The 16,671-nt window shown below is 39.5% G+C and overlaps 1 protein-coding gene across 7 annotated transcripts in view; it reads left to right on the top strand.

The window, feature by feature from the left end:
• ASAP2 (ArfGAP with SH3 domain, ankyrin repeat and PH domain 2) overlaps positions 1-16,671 on the top strand; it is a 413,895-nt gene that overhangs the window by 224,437 nt on the left and 172,787 nt on the right. For all 7 annotated transcript variants that reach the window (XM_029595831.1, XM_029595830.1, XM_029595833.1 and 4 more), the window contains 2 exons: positions 10,333-10,436; positions 10,533-10,602. In XM_029595831.1, coding sequence (XP_029451691.1) covers positions 10,333-10,436; positions 10,533-10,602 — 174 coding nt within the window. The remainder of the gene's footprint in view (positions 1-10,332; positions 10,437-10,532; positions 10,603-16,671) is intronic.

Consider the following 16,671-nt stretch of genomic DNA (forward strand, 5'->3'; position numbering starts at 1 on the left):
AGGAGAATGCAAAAGGTGACTTCTGATCTGAGACTATGATTTAACTTGGAGCATGGGGGAGGGGACGTCTACAAGTAAGATGGAGCAGTGAGAGAGTAGGAAACTGTTGTAAGAGAGGTCAGTGTAGAAAGTAAGTCTGGACTAGTGTAGAGCTGCAGAATGCCAATAAATGAAACCTGATAGAATGGAATTTCTTTGATGCAGTTTTTGATGGTAGGTAAGATTTATCAGTATAAAATAGTATGCCACGTAATAAGATAAAATTATACTGATCCATGACTAACTTATAGAGGTAAAGGTTTGACACTGTTTTCTATGTGGAAAAAGTGTGCCAAAAGAAAATTTAGGGTAACCTTCACAAAAATGTAGGCACATGCCACTAGGGTGCCACGTTCAAATAATTATCAGTACATTATGCATAAGACTTTTGAGAGAATAAACCACATTTTGATAAACCAATATTCTCTATTTATTTGGTATAATTGTTTTATGCTGTTACCTGTTTCGTGTGATACTTAGAAAAGAACATAAGAATGGCTAAACTGGGCAAACAATTGGTCCATCTTGCCAGAAGATGTGGTTATGGCAGTTAATGTAACTGGGTTTAAAAAAAAGTTTGGATAAATTCCTAGAGGAGAAGTCCATAAACTGCTATTAATTAATAAGCAATAGTAGCTTGAGATCTATTTAATGTTTGGGTACTTGCCAGGTACTTGTAACTTGGATTGGCCACTGTTGGAAACAGGATGCTCGGTTTGATGGACTCTTGGTCTGACCCAGTATGGCATGTCTTATATTCTTATGTTCAGCATCCTGTCTCTGACAGTAGCCTCAGAGTCGCCAGATGAAAACCACAGTTCATATAAGTGCTCCCTGTAGATTTTATTACTTTTATGAGTCGCCATATCAAACTAATGCTCACAGTGATATACTATAACTAAATTATACATAAAATATAAAATAAACACACAAATGATTAAATGTATAAATAAAATCAGTAATATACAAATTATCATAATATAAAAACAGACAATAGCAGCATAAAATACTTCATGAATAAACTGAGCACTTTTTACTAACTTCTGAAATTTAACAATCTGCAGTAGCTCTGTTTGAAGAACTTAAAGAATTCCATAGTTTAGAGGTGATAGCGAAAAAGGCTTTGTTTCTTGTCCCAACCATTCTGTCATCAAACACTGAAGGAACATGTAAAGAAACTTCACCAGATGAGCAAAGTCGCCTATAAGGAGTATAGTGATGGTTTCGGAGCCAGATTATGCAAAATCTTGAAAACAAAAGTCAGGATTTTAAACTGTTTTCTAATGACCACTGGAATCCAATATAAAGTATTATGTGATCCCAAGAATGCAGACCCAACTCTAGCCTGGCTGCAGAATTTTGAGCTAGCTGTAATCTTGCCGGGTGCTTTTTCAGTAAACCTGCTAAGAGGGAATTGCAGTAATCAGCCCAGTTTCATCACAAGAGCTGATAAATCTGATTGAGCGTCACAGCTGACATAAATGGTAAAGATGAAAAAAGCAAGATCCCGCCATTGCTGATATATGAGGGATTATTGACAAATTGCTATTCATAAGCACACCTAAAATCTATGTATATAATGTGCTTAGGAGGAAGTGGTGTCTGTCTGCAGCAGAGAACTGGAAGGCTCATTTGCATTCTTTCCTTAGCAGCACTAGCAGAGGACTCCAGGGAACACTGTAAGCCATTTAGGTTTCAGCTTTCACAGTCCCTATATTCATTCTAACAGCAGAGGACCAGAAGGCTCATTTGCATACTTCTCCCAGGAGTCCCAGCAGAAGATTCCAGAAGACACTGTCAGCTGTCTAGGTTTCAGCTTCCAGCACTGTTTCTATCAGCAGAGAATTAGAAAGCTCATTTGCATACTTGTCCCTTCATCCTAAGCAGAGGACACTGTAAACCATATAGGTTTGAGCTTTGACAGCCCCTGCACTCTTTCCAGAAGCAGAGGATCAGAAGGCTCATCTGCATACTTGTTCCTGAAGCCCTAGCAGAGGATTGTAGAGGACACCTTGAGCCATCTAGGCTTCTATTTTCACATCCCTCTTTTATTTATTTATTTATTTATTTATTTATTTATTTTTATTTGTTTGTGTATTTGAAATTTCTTATGCAGCTTCTTAAAACAATTTATCCAGAGCAGATAACAAAGTTACAATCTCAAAATTATCACACATACAAAATAAACATTAAAACATAATCCTATAATAGCTCACACCATTCTAAAATATAGGACTAAAACAAAGTAATCAAATCAATATAAAACTCTTGTATGGCTGGCCAACTCACCTATATGCCTCTTCAAAAAACATTGTTTTAGCCTGTTTTCTAAATTGTTTCAAATCCCACATTTCTCTCATCCTTACTGGCAACTTATTCCAGGCTGTAACTGCTGCATATGAAAGCACCCTTAACCTCGTTAGCTCATACTTAAAAGTGCAAGCTGAGGCAATCTATAACAAATACATCCCTTCTGAGTACAAGGGTCTAGAAGGAGTGTTCCAGCATACACTGTTAAGTAAAACTATGGTTGATCAATGTTAGGAAGTTCAAAAATCACTAAAGGCATTAATTTTTACCTCCATTTTACCGAGAGCTTATGTAAATCTCTCAGCAGTGGCGTGATATCTCATCGCAGTAGGGCGGTGTAATGTTGGACAAGCTGTAATACCTGTATGAGTTTATCTGGTAAAACTACTTACAAAGATCTACAATAATCCATGTGGTTTAAGACCAATGATTGGGCCACCATACGAAATGAATTAGGTGGCAATAAATTCTTTAATGGTCTTAACAATTTGAGCTTATAAAAAGCTACCTTGGCCACCTGACACTTTTGTTGCTTCATCGTCTGTTGGGAATCCAGGTATATATCCCAAGACTCCGTATTTCTGAAAGAATTGGAATAGAAGTACCATCCAGATAAATCTATTGAGGTACTTCTATTCCACCAGCGCTTACCTACCCAAAGAATCTTTTTTTTTTTTTTTTATGTTCAGAAATAAACAATTTTGAGTTAACCAATCTTTTCTCAGTCTTAAAGTCTTGAAAATATTTATCAGGCAATTCACCATCAATCTGACATGGCAAAATGTCCTTCAACTTCAAGTTCTATAATACAACCAGCTCATTTAACTGTTCGTTGTAAATATTTAAAATGCTATTAACCTTTTCTTTTTCCTTCCTCTCCCAGTTTAAGCATCCCTGTTTTTTGTAACTGCTTTCTTCCGCACTACAGTTCCAGTTTGTTTTTTCTTTCTATGCACCACTGTTTTAATGTAAACCAGCATGATGTGATTTTATCATGAATGCCGGTATATAAAAACCTTAAATAAAAATAAATAAATAAAACAGCTGAATATCATCAGCATAAATAAACTGTAAATTATCCAATGACTGTAGAAGAGCTCCTAACAGGCAAAGGTACATATTAAATAAAACAGAAGACAGTAGCTGAATATAAGTGCTCCAGCTCTTCTTTTATAATTAATCTGTCATAATGAAATAATAGAAATAAGTCAACACAGGAGTGGAGGAGCAGCCTAGTGGTTAGAGTATGGATCAAATCCCAATTCTCCTCCTTGTGACCTTGAACAAGTCACTTTACCTCTAATGTCTCGGGTACAAACTAACCCCGTCATTCATCAAAATGCATTATGGTGTTAACGCACGCGAAAAGTATGGTAATGCATGGTGTGAATGCAAATTTGGAGGGAGCAGGATCGGGGAGGAGTTTGGGTGGGATTTAGTTAAATTAGAGACAATATCACACTGTGCAATAGGGATGTGAATCGGTACCGGAATCGTTTCTGGTATCGGGTTCGTAGAAAAACTGCAGGAAATCTTCGTTCCTGTGGTTCTGAGCGGTTTTTTTCGGCTGTCCCAAGCCAAACCCCCCCCCACTCCAACCCTTTAAATTTAATTATTTAGAATCCCCCAACCTCCTGACCCCCCCCCCTAAAACCTTTCTAAAGTACCTGGTGGTCCAGCGGGGGTTCCGGGAGCGATCTCCTGATCTCGGGCCGTTGGCTGCCAGTAAACAAAATGGCACCGGTGTCCATTGCTCTTTCCACGTGACAGGGGCCGACCAGTGGCACCGGTAGCCCCTTTCACATGGTAAGGGCAAAGGGCCATCGACACCATTTTGATTAGTGGCAGCTGATGGCCCGAGACTGGAAGATCGCTCCCGGGACCCCCGCTGGACCACCAGGTACTTTAGAAAAGCTTTTGGGGGGTCGGGAGGTGAGGGATTATAAATAATTAAATTTAAAGGGTCGGGGTGGGTTTGGGGGTTGTTTTTGTGTGCCCTTTCTTCCCGCCCTCCCCAAAACGATAAGAGAACTCCATGAAAATTTCATGGGGTTTTCCTATCGCTTTCGGGGACACCCCGATACTTGACGAGTTTGAAAATATCGTACGATATTTTCAATCATCAGAAAAACGATTCACATCCCTACTGTGCAAAAGCATAACACATGCTATTGCACAGTTTTAACGCCGGAAATAACGCCACCATTTTTCTGGCATTAGGTTGTGCGATATGGCCATAATGCAATTCGCGATAAATTTTTGGAATTGAATTTTAGCCATTTCAGGGCTTGGGTAGAGAGGGAGAGGGAGAGAGGAGTGGAGTAGAGAGGAGAGCCTCTTGGGGGGACTTCACTGTGTTCATCTATTTATATCTCTATAGGAGGGCCATCTAATAGGTCGAGGTGAGGTGTTGGTGGTGGTTTAGGGGCCAGTTTCACATGCAGAGTGAGATGTACGAACAGCACCGTACACCTTGGTGAAGATTTGACATCATTTGGAGTGAGGAAAGTCTCACAAAGATGAGATATGTTCTTGATAACATAGTACAAAATGTTTTGTGTCATAATAGATCTGCAATCCTCTCACCAGGAAGATAAGTCATCATGTGATCTTTGCAACCACCAGTTACCCAACTATGTTCCTGATAATAGAATCTCCACTGACCACTGCGGTCTTAACTTTGACCTCCTGAGCCCCTCCTACAGAAGACTTATCCTTGCATAAGAAGATAATGCATCACTTGCAGTGGGTCCTTTCTACAGGATCATTTCCTGCTGTGCAAGATTGATGCTATCCTTCCCTGTGACCTTGCTCATTTGTGGTTGCACTAGGCTGCCAGAGTGGAAGTGATACAGTAATATAATGTCCCTGTAGGCCTCATCATTCCTCTTTAATCTCTGTAAGCTCCTCTAGATCTGCAACTCTGGCTTCCAGGGATTGCACTTGTTCCCTTAAGGGGGGGATACAAGTTCTTTCAGTCTAGTGCACACAAATGTACTTTCCCAAACTGAAAGATAATCATACATGTTGCATCCAATGGTAAAAATCAGATAGCCCCCATCTTGCTGCTGGACTTCTGTCTTCATAATAATAATTTTGTGTAAATTGTTTTGCAGGCTGTTTTAGGCTAAGCGACATAGGAAGATTTGGTTGTATTTGTTTTGCAGAATTACCCTGTTAACACAATCTTGATTAATGAAGTGTCCAACCTCTGTCTCCTGGGAGGCTATCTATATAAGGAAAATAAAAGGCCCGGTGGGTTCCACTACTTACCCTACCTTCTCAGCAGAAAAGCTTTAGAATAATCAGCAGTTACAAGCAAAATACCTTTATAGAGTTTATACAGTTTCCCAGGTGGGATACAAATATTTTATATTAAATCTAGCTGAGCATAATTCTAAATCACTGTCAGATTCAGCAGCATCAGATTCTGAATCATAAGCTAGATTAAGGTATTAACTATCATCATAGCTGTCTGGAAGAGGTGACTGAAGCATCTGCAACAGTTTGTCAGTCTGTGGCAAAAGTGGAACATCAGGCTGATTATAATAGAACAGGGCATACATTTCAAAGTATACTTGATTCACTATGACGTAATTGCAGTGGTCAGGAGGCAACCTCTATGTAGATTTCTTCATTTTTTCCACTTTAATGCATAAGCTTCTGCTATCTTATTCCTGGTGATGTCTTGATAGACATATCTGATAGTGAATTACACCTTGTCTACTATATATTGTCACTGGAAGACTGACTAATACTTCTCAACAGCTTCTTGTCATCCCTTATTTCATTATAGTTTGATTTACAGACTTTTTAACATGTCCAAAATATCCAGAAACTGCATCTGCTCCAGTAGGAATGTGAAGTGGAGGAATAATTTGAGCCACTTCCTTCAAACAAAGTGGCTTCTGATCAAAAATATCCTCCTTTCATTGGATACCTGGCCCACTTATTTCATGTGACACCCTGAAAGAATGTCATCAATGCGTTCTGCATCAATGATGATATATTTCTCTTGTTTACTTCTTCTTATCTTTGAACAGATTTGTAAAAGTATTGTCTCTTTTGCTTTGTGGAGATTCTGAAACTGACTGATTTACATATATTCATCTGTAGATGAAATATCTCAACACAAAGTACAGAAAATAGATGTGTGGATGCTACATAGAAATGACAGCAGAAAAAACCAATCGGCCCATCCAGTCTGCCCAGCAAGCTCCCACCCTTATTTTCCCATACTTATCTGTTTCATCTGCCACCAAGTTCATGGCCCTTGTTGGTAACTGTTTGATTCAAATTTCCTGCCATCCCCTGTCATTGATGCAGAGAGTAATGTTGGAGTTGCATCAAAGGTGAGCATAAGACTTAATGGTTAAGGGTAGAAACCACCGCATCAAGCAAGTTACCCCGATGCTTGGTTACCTACTTCTAAATTCACTTTTAAGGAATTGCCGGATATGAATTTATTACCTTGATTTTTTAAATTTGCTCTTAGTATCAGTTATATGATATTCCATTACTTGCAACAAATTGAATTTTTCTTTTGTATTGTAGATAAACAAGATGACATTTGTCATAACTTTGTATTCCATTGCAGTAGTTTTTGTTGCAGTGTTGACTTCCTCACTTTTGACAACAGGTGCATCATGCTTTCCTGTAAACTGTTGCATCAAATGTTTTTTTGTTGAATCACCTATTACTTAAAGAAATCATTGACAATGGATTCACTGTTGTGATGCTGTGCTGTTTCAAAGTCCTGGACAAGTTGTTCAGCAGCAATTAACCAGTTTGGAGGGTTCTTAGAGTAGGCTTGGGCAGGTCACAAGGGTCACAGACAAATTCATTGGTGCAACTATTAAGGGCCTATTCATTCCTATCTAATTTCAACCATGTTGATGAAATGTCAACATAACTAGTAGATATCTTCTTCATATTTGTGACAGCATGCAGGAGAACTCTAACCCTGTTGATGGCATTGGCATTTGTGTGTGAAATAACTAATCATATCTTTTATAGATTTATTTTAATCTAGACTACATTCTTATAGCAAATTAGAAACAGAGAAGACTGAGATTACAATAAAATCCGAAGACTATCTTGGACAAATCATAAGATATCTATCATGAAACATAAATAATTACAAGTAACAATGAAATAAACTAAAAGCAGGAAATTAAAATCATTACAAAAACAATGTCATGAACTGCCTTGTATTCAGTAAGTTAAGTAAAGACAAATGGGAAAATAAAATCAATGCATAAAGTCAGAGGTGCGTCAACACAAAATTAAGGGACTGTCCACAGTCTAAAAAGATGTGTAAAATAATTTAATATTGGCAAACTCCGTTTGATAAATTGAACAGTGCCAAGTCTCAGGTCCCCCGACACAGACCCTGCTTCACCAGGGCTGCATTGGGAGGGATAGTGACCTTTATAAACATGTCCAAAATAGGGAAAACAGAATAGACAAAAAGCAACATACCAGAGTTGAAATCCAGTCTCAAAATGCAGCTAACAGCAGCCAAAGCTTTCTACAGTTTTAAGGTGCATGAATAGATGCACAGCTTTTCAAATGTTAAATTTATAAATAAAATGGTGCCATAAGGTCTAATAATAAAGGTTGACCAATTGAAGAATGAAAAACTAACCAATAGCAAGGCAAGGAATACAAAACAGGAAAACCAAATACTGTTGAAAGCTTATTTTAAAAAGCACTGCTTTCACCTTTTTATGAAAGGTTAAATCTGTTTCTAACCGAAACTCCAAGGCAAGGCATTCTATGGAATTGGTGCTATTCTTCAGGACTCTCAACCACTCAGCTTTAATTATTTAATCCTTATTTATTCTCATCTCTATCCAGAAAGGAAATGGCAAATGAGAATATCTGTCCTCTGTCATTCATATGCAAGTAACTCATTAGTCATGTACTTTATTTTTCTTGTTAGAAACAGCTAATCTCTAGCCAGAAAGCAATTGATGTCAATATTATCATTGTTATAAATTTATTTTAAACTGTTTATCTTCAGACATAAAGTAACAGAGCATATTGACCTTCAATGCACAGGTTTTCTTATGCATTCCAAAGGTATCTCTGAACATTACAGATATAACATTTGTACCTTTTACACCCCAGTACAGATAAAAAAAAAAGCAAAAAAATAAAATCCACCTTCCTCCCCTACCACCCCCCCCCCCAATTCCACCTCTGACTCTTTCCCAAAGTAACATACTAATTCTGCAGTCACTTCATGCTAAATACATATTTCCATGCCAATAAGAATTATAAAGTAACATCAAAGTTCAATGTAGGGTATAACTCGGAGAAAATTTCCTAATAGACATTCTCAACCGTATCAACATCATTGTTATAAATTTAAAGACATGACAGCATCAACTAGTGTGAATCCTTGAAAGTCTGGAAATTCAGAGCTCATAATGCATGGATGTTCTGCATTGGTATTTTGACCATGTTCAGTGGCAAAATATTGGTTCAATCTGACTGCTCAACAGCTTTGAATGTCTTTGATAGCAAACGAAGAAAGTGTTGCGCTAGCAGCAAGGTTATCACATATCTCCTTGATTATTTCTTTTAGTTTATCCAGCCTTTTATTGAGATCTGGAAACAGTAATAGACCATTCCAGCACTCTTGGCACGATGATCCAGAAAGTCAGTGCATTGTACATCAATTTGAAGGCATTCCTGTAATGTTTTCTTCATAGTACTTTGTCAGCTGAACAAAAATGGCTGAAAAAACAAATCTATTAATTTGCTTGTTTATTGCAAATATCTATATCTATGTCTGTCTATATATCTTCAGCAAGTTGCGTAGAATGAACTTTGCTTATCCACTGGGAAACTGTCAGGTTGTAGACTTGAGCATTCCAAATGACCTATGTAGCAACAAAGGAAAATGTCCAGATAGGAAAACCGTGTCCAGAGATGTTGGACTCTCACAGATAGTTCCTTTATCAGTAGGTAGGAAACACCCTCTTCCTTGAGTGGGGCGTAACCAAAATGGATTTGTTTCCAGCATTGCTGAACTAGAAGGTATTAGGTTTATGCTCCAGGAAGAGATCAGATTCTATAATAACATATGCCTTTTCCTTGAAATGGGGGAAAGGCATATCCTCTCCTGTACCTAGTAGTGAAATCTCAGAAATTCTCAGAACTTTATAGTTCTATATTAGCCAAGACAGATATGATTCTCTCTCCTACTGGAATTGGCCATCGTAAAAGCTACCAGACTAGGACTCTCCCAAACCTGAGAGTCTGAACCAAGGCACACCTTCCATCTCTATATTCAGCATGACTTGGTTGGTGAGAGAATAGTTATGTGTGTTTGGTATGTCTGAGGGAAGTGTCTTGAAGTCTTCCTGCCTTCTAGGAAATGTCTTGTTCCATACAAAACTGTTTGAATACTGTAATCTGTTGGAATTCAGTTTGACTAATTCCTATATTGTCCATTTTAAGTGATGCTGGGGCTTACGACCAGTTTATATAAGGGAACCCTATTTCTAACCAACCTTTAATTGTCAGAATTATGCAGGGATTGTAAAATTTTAAATCTCTCATAAAGGTTTCGTAGTATCATGGAACATGAATGTGGTTTTCATCCAGTTGTTTGAAAACCACCCTTTGAACCTCACAATGCTTGTGAGTTCAAGTTCCTGAGTTGGAAGTCTTAATCTGTTCATGCCACCAGATGTGATCAGTTAAAAAAAAAAATAAATAAATAAAATCATTTGGGGTAATCCTGTCCAAATCTGCAGTATTGGTTATTAGTTTGTGAATGCAATTTAAATAGTAGTAGAATGGTTAATAGAGCTGAAGGTGTCCTGCACCTGTACTCTTTAGAAAAACAGACAAATGGCTGGCAGATGAGGTTTAGTGAGAAATAATGCTGTGTAATTTGCCACCAGTAATGACATTAGTTTTTGTTGATCCCATGTACTGTTTATGAGAAATTCTTTACAATTCTTTTAGGATTCACAAATACGCCAAAGTACTGCTTACAGCTTGCATCAACCTCAAGGAAACAAAGAGCATGGTACTGAAAGAAGTGGAAATTTGTATAAGAAAAGTGATGGGTATGTACATTTTTCTTAAAAGAAAATAGCAGCTGTTTTAATTGCTCTGTATTTTTTTTTTTAACTTTTATTTCACTTTCTTTCTTTTATTTTAAGGATACGAAAAGTATGGCAGAAGAGAAAATGCTCTGTTAAAAATGGATTTCTTACAATATCCCATGGCACAGTGAGTATTGTAGGCATGGAATAAATGTTGAGTACTCCTAGACTTACTTGGGGTGAGTGTTGTATCATGCAGTTTCCTTTGTGAGCCAAGTAATACAGTTTGTGACTGAGAGGTTTGGATGCAGCTTTTTCCCAGAGACTCTTCCAGCACTGCTCTTTTATCAGCCAGCAGGTATGTTTGAGAGCCATGGTTTTGGTGTTCTCTGTGCAACATCATCAGCTATTCATGTACATCCCTTTGTGCGGACGCAGTAGAACTCACTCACTCACCTTTCCTTTAAATACCATCAATACTACTGCTTTCATGGTCACCCAGGCTTACTGCTTTTCTTCTTCTTCACCTGAGAAACCTTGTATTCCTTGCCACATTTCTTCTCAAGATCAGCATTAAGAAAGCTGCTGTGCTATTAAGCTGTTCTTTGTTTTTGTGTTGCTGTTTCTCCACTTAATGTGTGTATATTCTAGTTCAGTATCAAGTGTTAGTTGACACTAGTTTACAGCATGCAATTGATTATTTTAAAAAGGTTGAGAATAAAGTAGCGTTAGTTGTTGTATAATGGTGCTATTCAGGAGAACATTTTGATTGACTTTCAGTGGATTCAGCAACATCTATTTTCCTCTGTTGCTCTATCAAACCCAGTTTGTCCTGTCTGACTTCTTGCCAGTCCTGATCACTCAAAACTTTGACATTTTACCTTTTTTAAAGTGGAAAAGTAATGGCAGCAGGATACGGATTCAATCAGGAGCTGAAATCAGCAAATAAGACAAGGAAATTGTCTACAGATTGCAGCTCCTGACAGAACCGTCTGATGTTCCAAGGCATTTTTACTGTGTAGTAACTTAATGGGGTAGATTTTACAAAGTTACGCATATGCATACTTTTGTTCGCGCACCAGGCACAAACAAGAGTACGCGGGATTTTAATAGATACGCGTGTAGCCACGTGTATCCATTAAAATCCGGGGTCGGCGCGAGCAAGGCTGCCCAAAATCGGCAGCCTGCGCGCGCCGAGCTGCACACCCTGCCTCTGTTCCCTCCGAGGCCGCTCTGAAATCGGAGCGGCCTCGGAGGGAACTTTCCTTCTGCCTCCCCCCACCTTCCCCTCCCTTCCCCTACCTAACCCACCCCCCTACCTTTATTCCAGAAGTTACGCCTGCTCCGGCTGTGCGATTCCCCGGCCCGGGAGCTGTTTCAGAGGTCTCTGCCACACCCGCAGCTCCACCCCGAATGACGCGCCGCCGCGAGACACCCCCGACATGCCCCCCAGGAAAGCCCCGGGACTTAGGCGCGTCCCGGGGCTTGTGCGCGCCACCGAGCCTACTCAACATAGGCTCAGCGCGCGCAGGGGGAACTTCGGGCAGGTTTTCGGGGGGGGGGGGGGGGGTACGCGCATATCCCTTTGAAAATCTGGCCCAATGTGTGCAAAAAAAAATTTATTTATTTATTTATTTTTTTTTTTTTTACAAGTTAACCAGTTTGTGTATTATAGAGAAACCTCATACAGGCTATCTGATAGTTCTTTCCTAAAATGTCTTTTCTCTAAAGATGAGCAGTTCACGTCAAGTCACACAGATTGGTGATGTAATTTGATAGGGATGACATGAAATGCTTCTTCCAGCATTTTCCAGTGAAGACAAATACCTATTTGGGCATGAGTGATAATTCTTGCGGCCACATCGTGTGCCCTAGTTTGTTTTTTTCTGTTGGAACAGATGGTCACATTTCCTGAGTTCTGCTGAGATCACTTCAGTGTTTTGGGATTTTCAATTCTACCTCTCCTCTTTAAGGAACAATGTATTTTAATGTTTCCTTTCTTGTTTGACTTCCAAGTACCTGGATGCCCCAGAAGAGTTGATGGTAATACCCATACCAGAAGGTACATAAGAAAATGTGGAAAATTCTGCATTCTATCTTTCTGGTTTGTAAGAAGACAGACGCTCAATTCCATGTCCCAGGCAGTTGAAGGATTCTACTTGTCCCAATTACCACACCAGTCAGTGGTAGTTGAATCTGCATTAAAGCATGCCAAAAAGTCTTAAGAAGTATACATTGGTGCCCCCACTAGATTAATGTCAGCTCTTGGAAGTATTTGGCAGGGGATGTATGCAGGACAGGATCAAATCATTTTGATAACATCTTGCTAGTCTTTCTTGGTCCAGCACTTGCATACCATTCTGGAAAGGGCACAAGGATTCATGGGCTGCCTACCTGAAAAAAAACCCCCAAAAAATATCCTTGAGGTAAATTCAGTTCACTATTAGTTCTAGATGAGGAGTGTAAAAAGAATCTTATCCATTTGTCACATGGCTGTGGTTGTCTAGCCTACATGAGGATGGGCAGCATAGACTTGATGTGCCTTGTACTTGAGGGAATCTCTTTGGAGATGCAATGAAGGAGGCTATGAAAGTCCCCAAAGACCACCCTGTCTAGTACTGCCTCTGAGCTAAACTCTACACTATGTACTGGAATTAGGAATCAAGGAATCCATTTTTACACCTAAAAAGGTGTTTCCAGGGAAGTCTTCATACTTTGTCATTGTCATTGTGAAGCTAGTTCTAAGTCTCACACAGCTAATCAATCAAAACTAGAGATTGGTTTTTGACTGGATTCAGAGTCCATAGTCACTATAGTCTTGGTTCCGGAAACACTCACTGTTAGAAGGAGGCTGTGATTGTATGCAGATCATCAGCCCAATTAGCCTCTGACATTTGGAACCTATGGATAATATCAGAAGGCTTTAAATTACATCTAAATACTAAAATTGAAAATCCTTCCAAATCAACCACCAATAGAGCATTAACTCACTACCTACCAAGAGGTACTTATTTGGGAGATTTCCAGCTTCTTACAGGCCAAAAGTGTCAAACCTATTGTACTGGAGAGAGTGGAGTTGCTACTTCAGATACTTTCTGATCCCAAAGAAAACTGAAAGATCTTATCCCATTTTTGGCATAAAGGCTTTGAAAAAATATCTCCTGTAAGTGAAGTTAAAGATGTTTACCCTGAGCACTTGTTACTCTAAATGAAAAATACTGGTTATGCTGTCTCAATTAGAAGAAAGCATATATCAATGGAGAAATTTTCTGTGACTTGGATGTATCTCATATTTGTTGGGGATACATCATATCCAGTTCTTATACTGCCTTTTGGCCTAGTATCAGATCCACAGTTATTTACAAAATGCCAATTGTAGCATTTTTACTCAAACTGGGAGTGTATATATTTCCCTACTTGGAAAACTGTTTGTCAAAGGCACCACAAGGGTGGCAGAAGGACATTGGAATGTCACCCCCCCAACAACAAGAAAAACAAAACAATACAAAAACAAAGGAAAAGGGTGACGAGGACAACAAATGTCAGCTCAATAAGGCAAAAAAACAAGTCCAATAAAAGCAGTAAACGGAACAAGAGAAACTGGAACGCTATGAGCACAAATGCTCATAGTCTGGGCAATAACATCCCAGACCTGCAAGGTGGACTTGGACATTGTAGCTGTTATGGAGACATGGTTTACAGAATCTCATGATTGGTGTATGGCCATACTGGACTATAACTTGTTAAGGAAGACAGAGAGGACAGAAAAGGAGGAGGAGTAGCTCTTTGTGTCAAAAACAATATCCAGGCAACTAAACTGCAAGGAATAGGGGCTAGAGAAGAAGCATTATGGGCCGTCCTAAAAAAAAAAAAAAAAAGATGGTGCATCCATTTTTACTGGAGTGGTTTACAGGCCTCCAACTCAAACGAAAGAACTAGACAGAGAGCTGATTGAAGACATCCAAAAGGTGGGAAGGAAGGGAAATGTGTTGATTATTGGAGATTTTAATCTGGAGGATGCCTTCTGTGGAATCTAATAAAAGTAGAGAGAGAGTGGATGGTCCTGCAAGGGGTTCTGTTCAAACAAATGGTAATGGAATCCACGAGGGAGGGAGTTATTCTCGACTTAGCGCTCACAAATGGGGATAGCATCTCAAATGTCTGGGTGGGGGCCCACCTTAGCACCAGTGATCATCAATCGGTATGGTTTGATATTGCAAATAGGATCAAAGAAGTCACACGAATACCAGACTTTTGAACTTCAAAAAAAATACGGTCTTTGCTGAAATGGGAAAATTCCTGGAGATGGAACTTGAAGACAGGGAGAAAATGAGAGAGGTGGAACAACTGTGGGCCAAATTAAAAGGAGCAATTACAAAGACAACTAATCTTTGTTAGAAAAGGAAACAAAAGCAAGAGAAATAAGAAATCTATCTGATTCTCAAAGGAGGTGACTCATAAAAATAAAAAGAACAGTGTTCAAGAAATATAAAGGATCCCAAAAAGAGAACACAGGGAAGAATATCTGGTTAAATTGAGAGAGACAAAGAAAGTAATCAGGAAAGCAAAATGTCTGGTAGAAGAAAGGATTGCCAAAGAGGTAATGAGAGGTGACAAAACTTTTTTCAGTTAGATCAGAGAAAGAGGAAAGGTCTGAAGTGGTATGGTGAAACTGAAAGGTGAAAAGGATCAATGTGTGGAAAAGAGATGAAGAAAAGGTAGAAATATTAAACAAATCAGTTCGGTGTTTACTAAGAAAGACCCTGGAGAAGGACCATTGCTGGTTAACAAGGCTGTGGATGGGGTAGATTTGATGAAACCCCATTTAAGGAAAAGAATGTTTGGGAAGAGCTAGGAAAACTGAAAGTGGACAAAGCCATGGGGCCTGATGAGATTAATCTTAGGATACTGAGGAAGCTCAGAGATGTGCTATTGGGTCTGCTGAGTGACATGTTCAGTAGATCCCTGGAAACGGGAGTGGTGCCAAGTGACTGGAGAAGAGTGGTGGTCCCGCTTCACAAGAGTGGGAGCAGAGAGGAGGCTGGAAATTACAGGCTGGTTAACCTCACCTCAGTGATAGGAAAATTAATGGAGACTCTGCTGAAAGAAAGGATAGTGAACTACCTACAGTCTGATGGGTTGCTCGATCCAAGACAGCATGGATTCACCAGGGGAAGGTCCTGTCAGATGAATCTGATTGATTTCTTTGATTGGGTGACTAGAGAATTGGATCAGAGAAGAGTGCTTGATGTGATTTACTTGGGTTTTAGTAAAGCCTGTGATACAGTCCAGCATAGAAGACTCATGAACAAAATGAGAAGCTTGGGAGTGAGCGCCAAGGTGGTGGCATGGATTACAAACAGAAGACAGCGTGTGATGGTAAATGGAACCTACTCTGAAGAGAGAACGGTATTAAGTGGAGTGCTGCAGGGATTGGTGTTGGGACCGGTTCTGCTCATCGTCTTTGTGAGCGACATTGTGGAAGGGATAGAAAGTAAAGTTTGTCTGTTTGCAGATGATACTAAGATCTGCAACAGAGTGGACATGCTGGAAGGAGTGGAGAGTAAGAGACATGATTTAAGGAAGCTTGAGTGGTCAAAGGTATGGCAACTGGGATTTAATGACAAGAAGTGTAGAGTCATGCATCTGGGATGTGGTAATCCGAAAGATCTGTATGTGATTGGGGGGGGGTGAAGCGCTGCTGTTCACAGAACAGGAGATAGATCTTGGGGTGACAATGTCTATCAATTTAAAGATGGCGAAGCAATGTGACAAAGTGATAGCTAAAGCTAGAAGAATGTTGGGCATAGAGAGAGGAATATCTAACAAGAAAAAGGAAGTAATAATCCCCTTGTACAGGTCCTTGGTGAGGTCTCACCTGGAATACTGTGTTTGGTTCTGGAGACCATATCTCAAAAGGGACAGAGACAGGATGGAGGCGGTCCAGAGAAGGGTGACCGAAATGGTGGGAGGTCTCCATCAAATGACTTATGAGGAGAGTTTGAAGGACCTAAATATGTATACCCTGGAGGAGAGGAGGAGAAGAGGAGATATGATACAGACCTTCAAATACTTGAAAGGTTTTAATGATGCACGATCAACAGCAAACCTTTTCTGCTGGAAAGAAACCAATAGAACTAGGGGTCACAAAAGGGAACTCCGGAGAGGACGGCTCAGAATCAATGCCGGGAAATATTTCTTCACGGAGAGGGTAGTGGACGCATGGTATGCCTTTGAGGAGGTGGTGAAGACAAAA

This window comes from Rhinatrema bivittatum, chromosome 3 (assembly GCF_901001135.1).
Source record: "Rhinatrema bivittatum chromosome 3, aRhiBiv1.1, whole genome shotgun sequence".
Lineage (NCBI taxonomy): Eukaryota > Metazoa > Chordata > Amphibia > Gymnophiona > Rhinatrematidae > Rhinatrema > Rhinatrema bivittatum.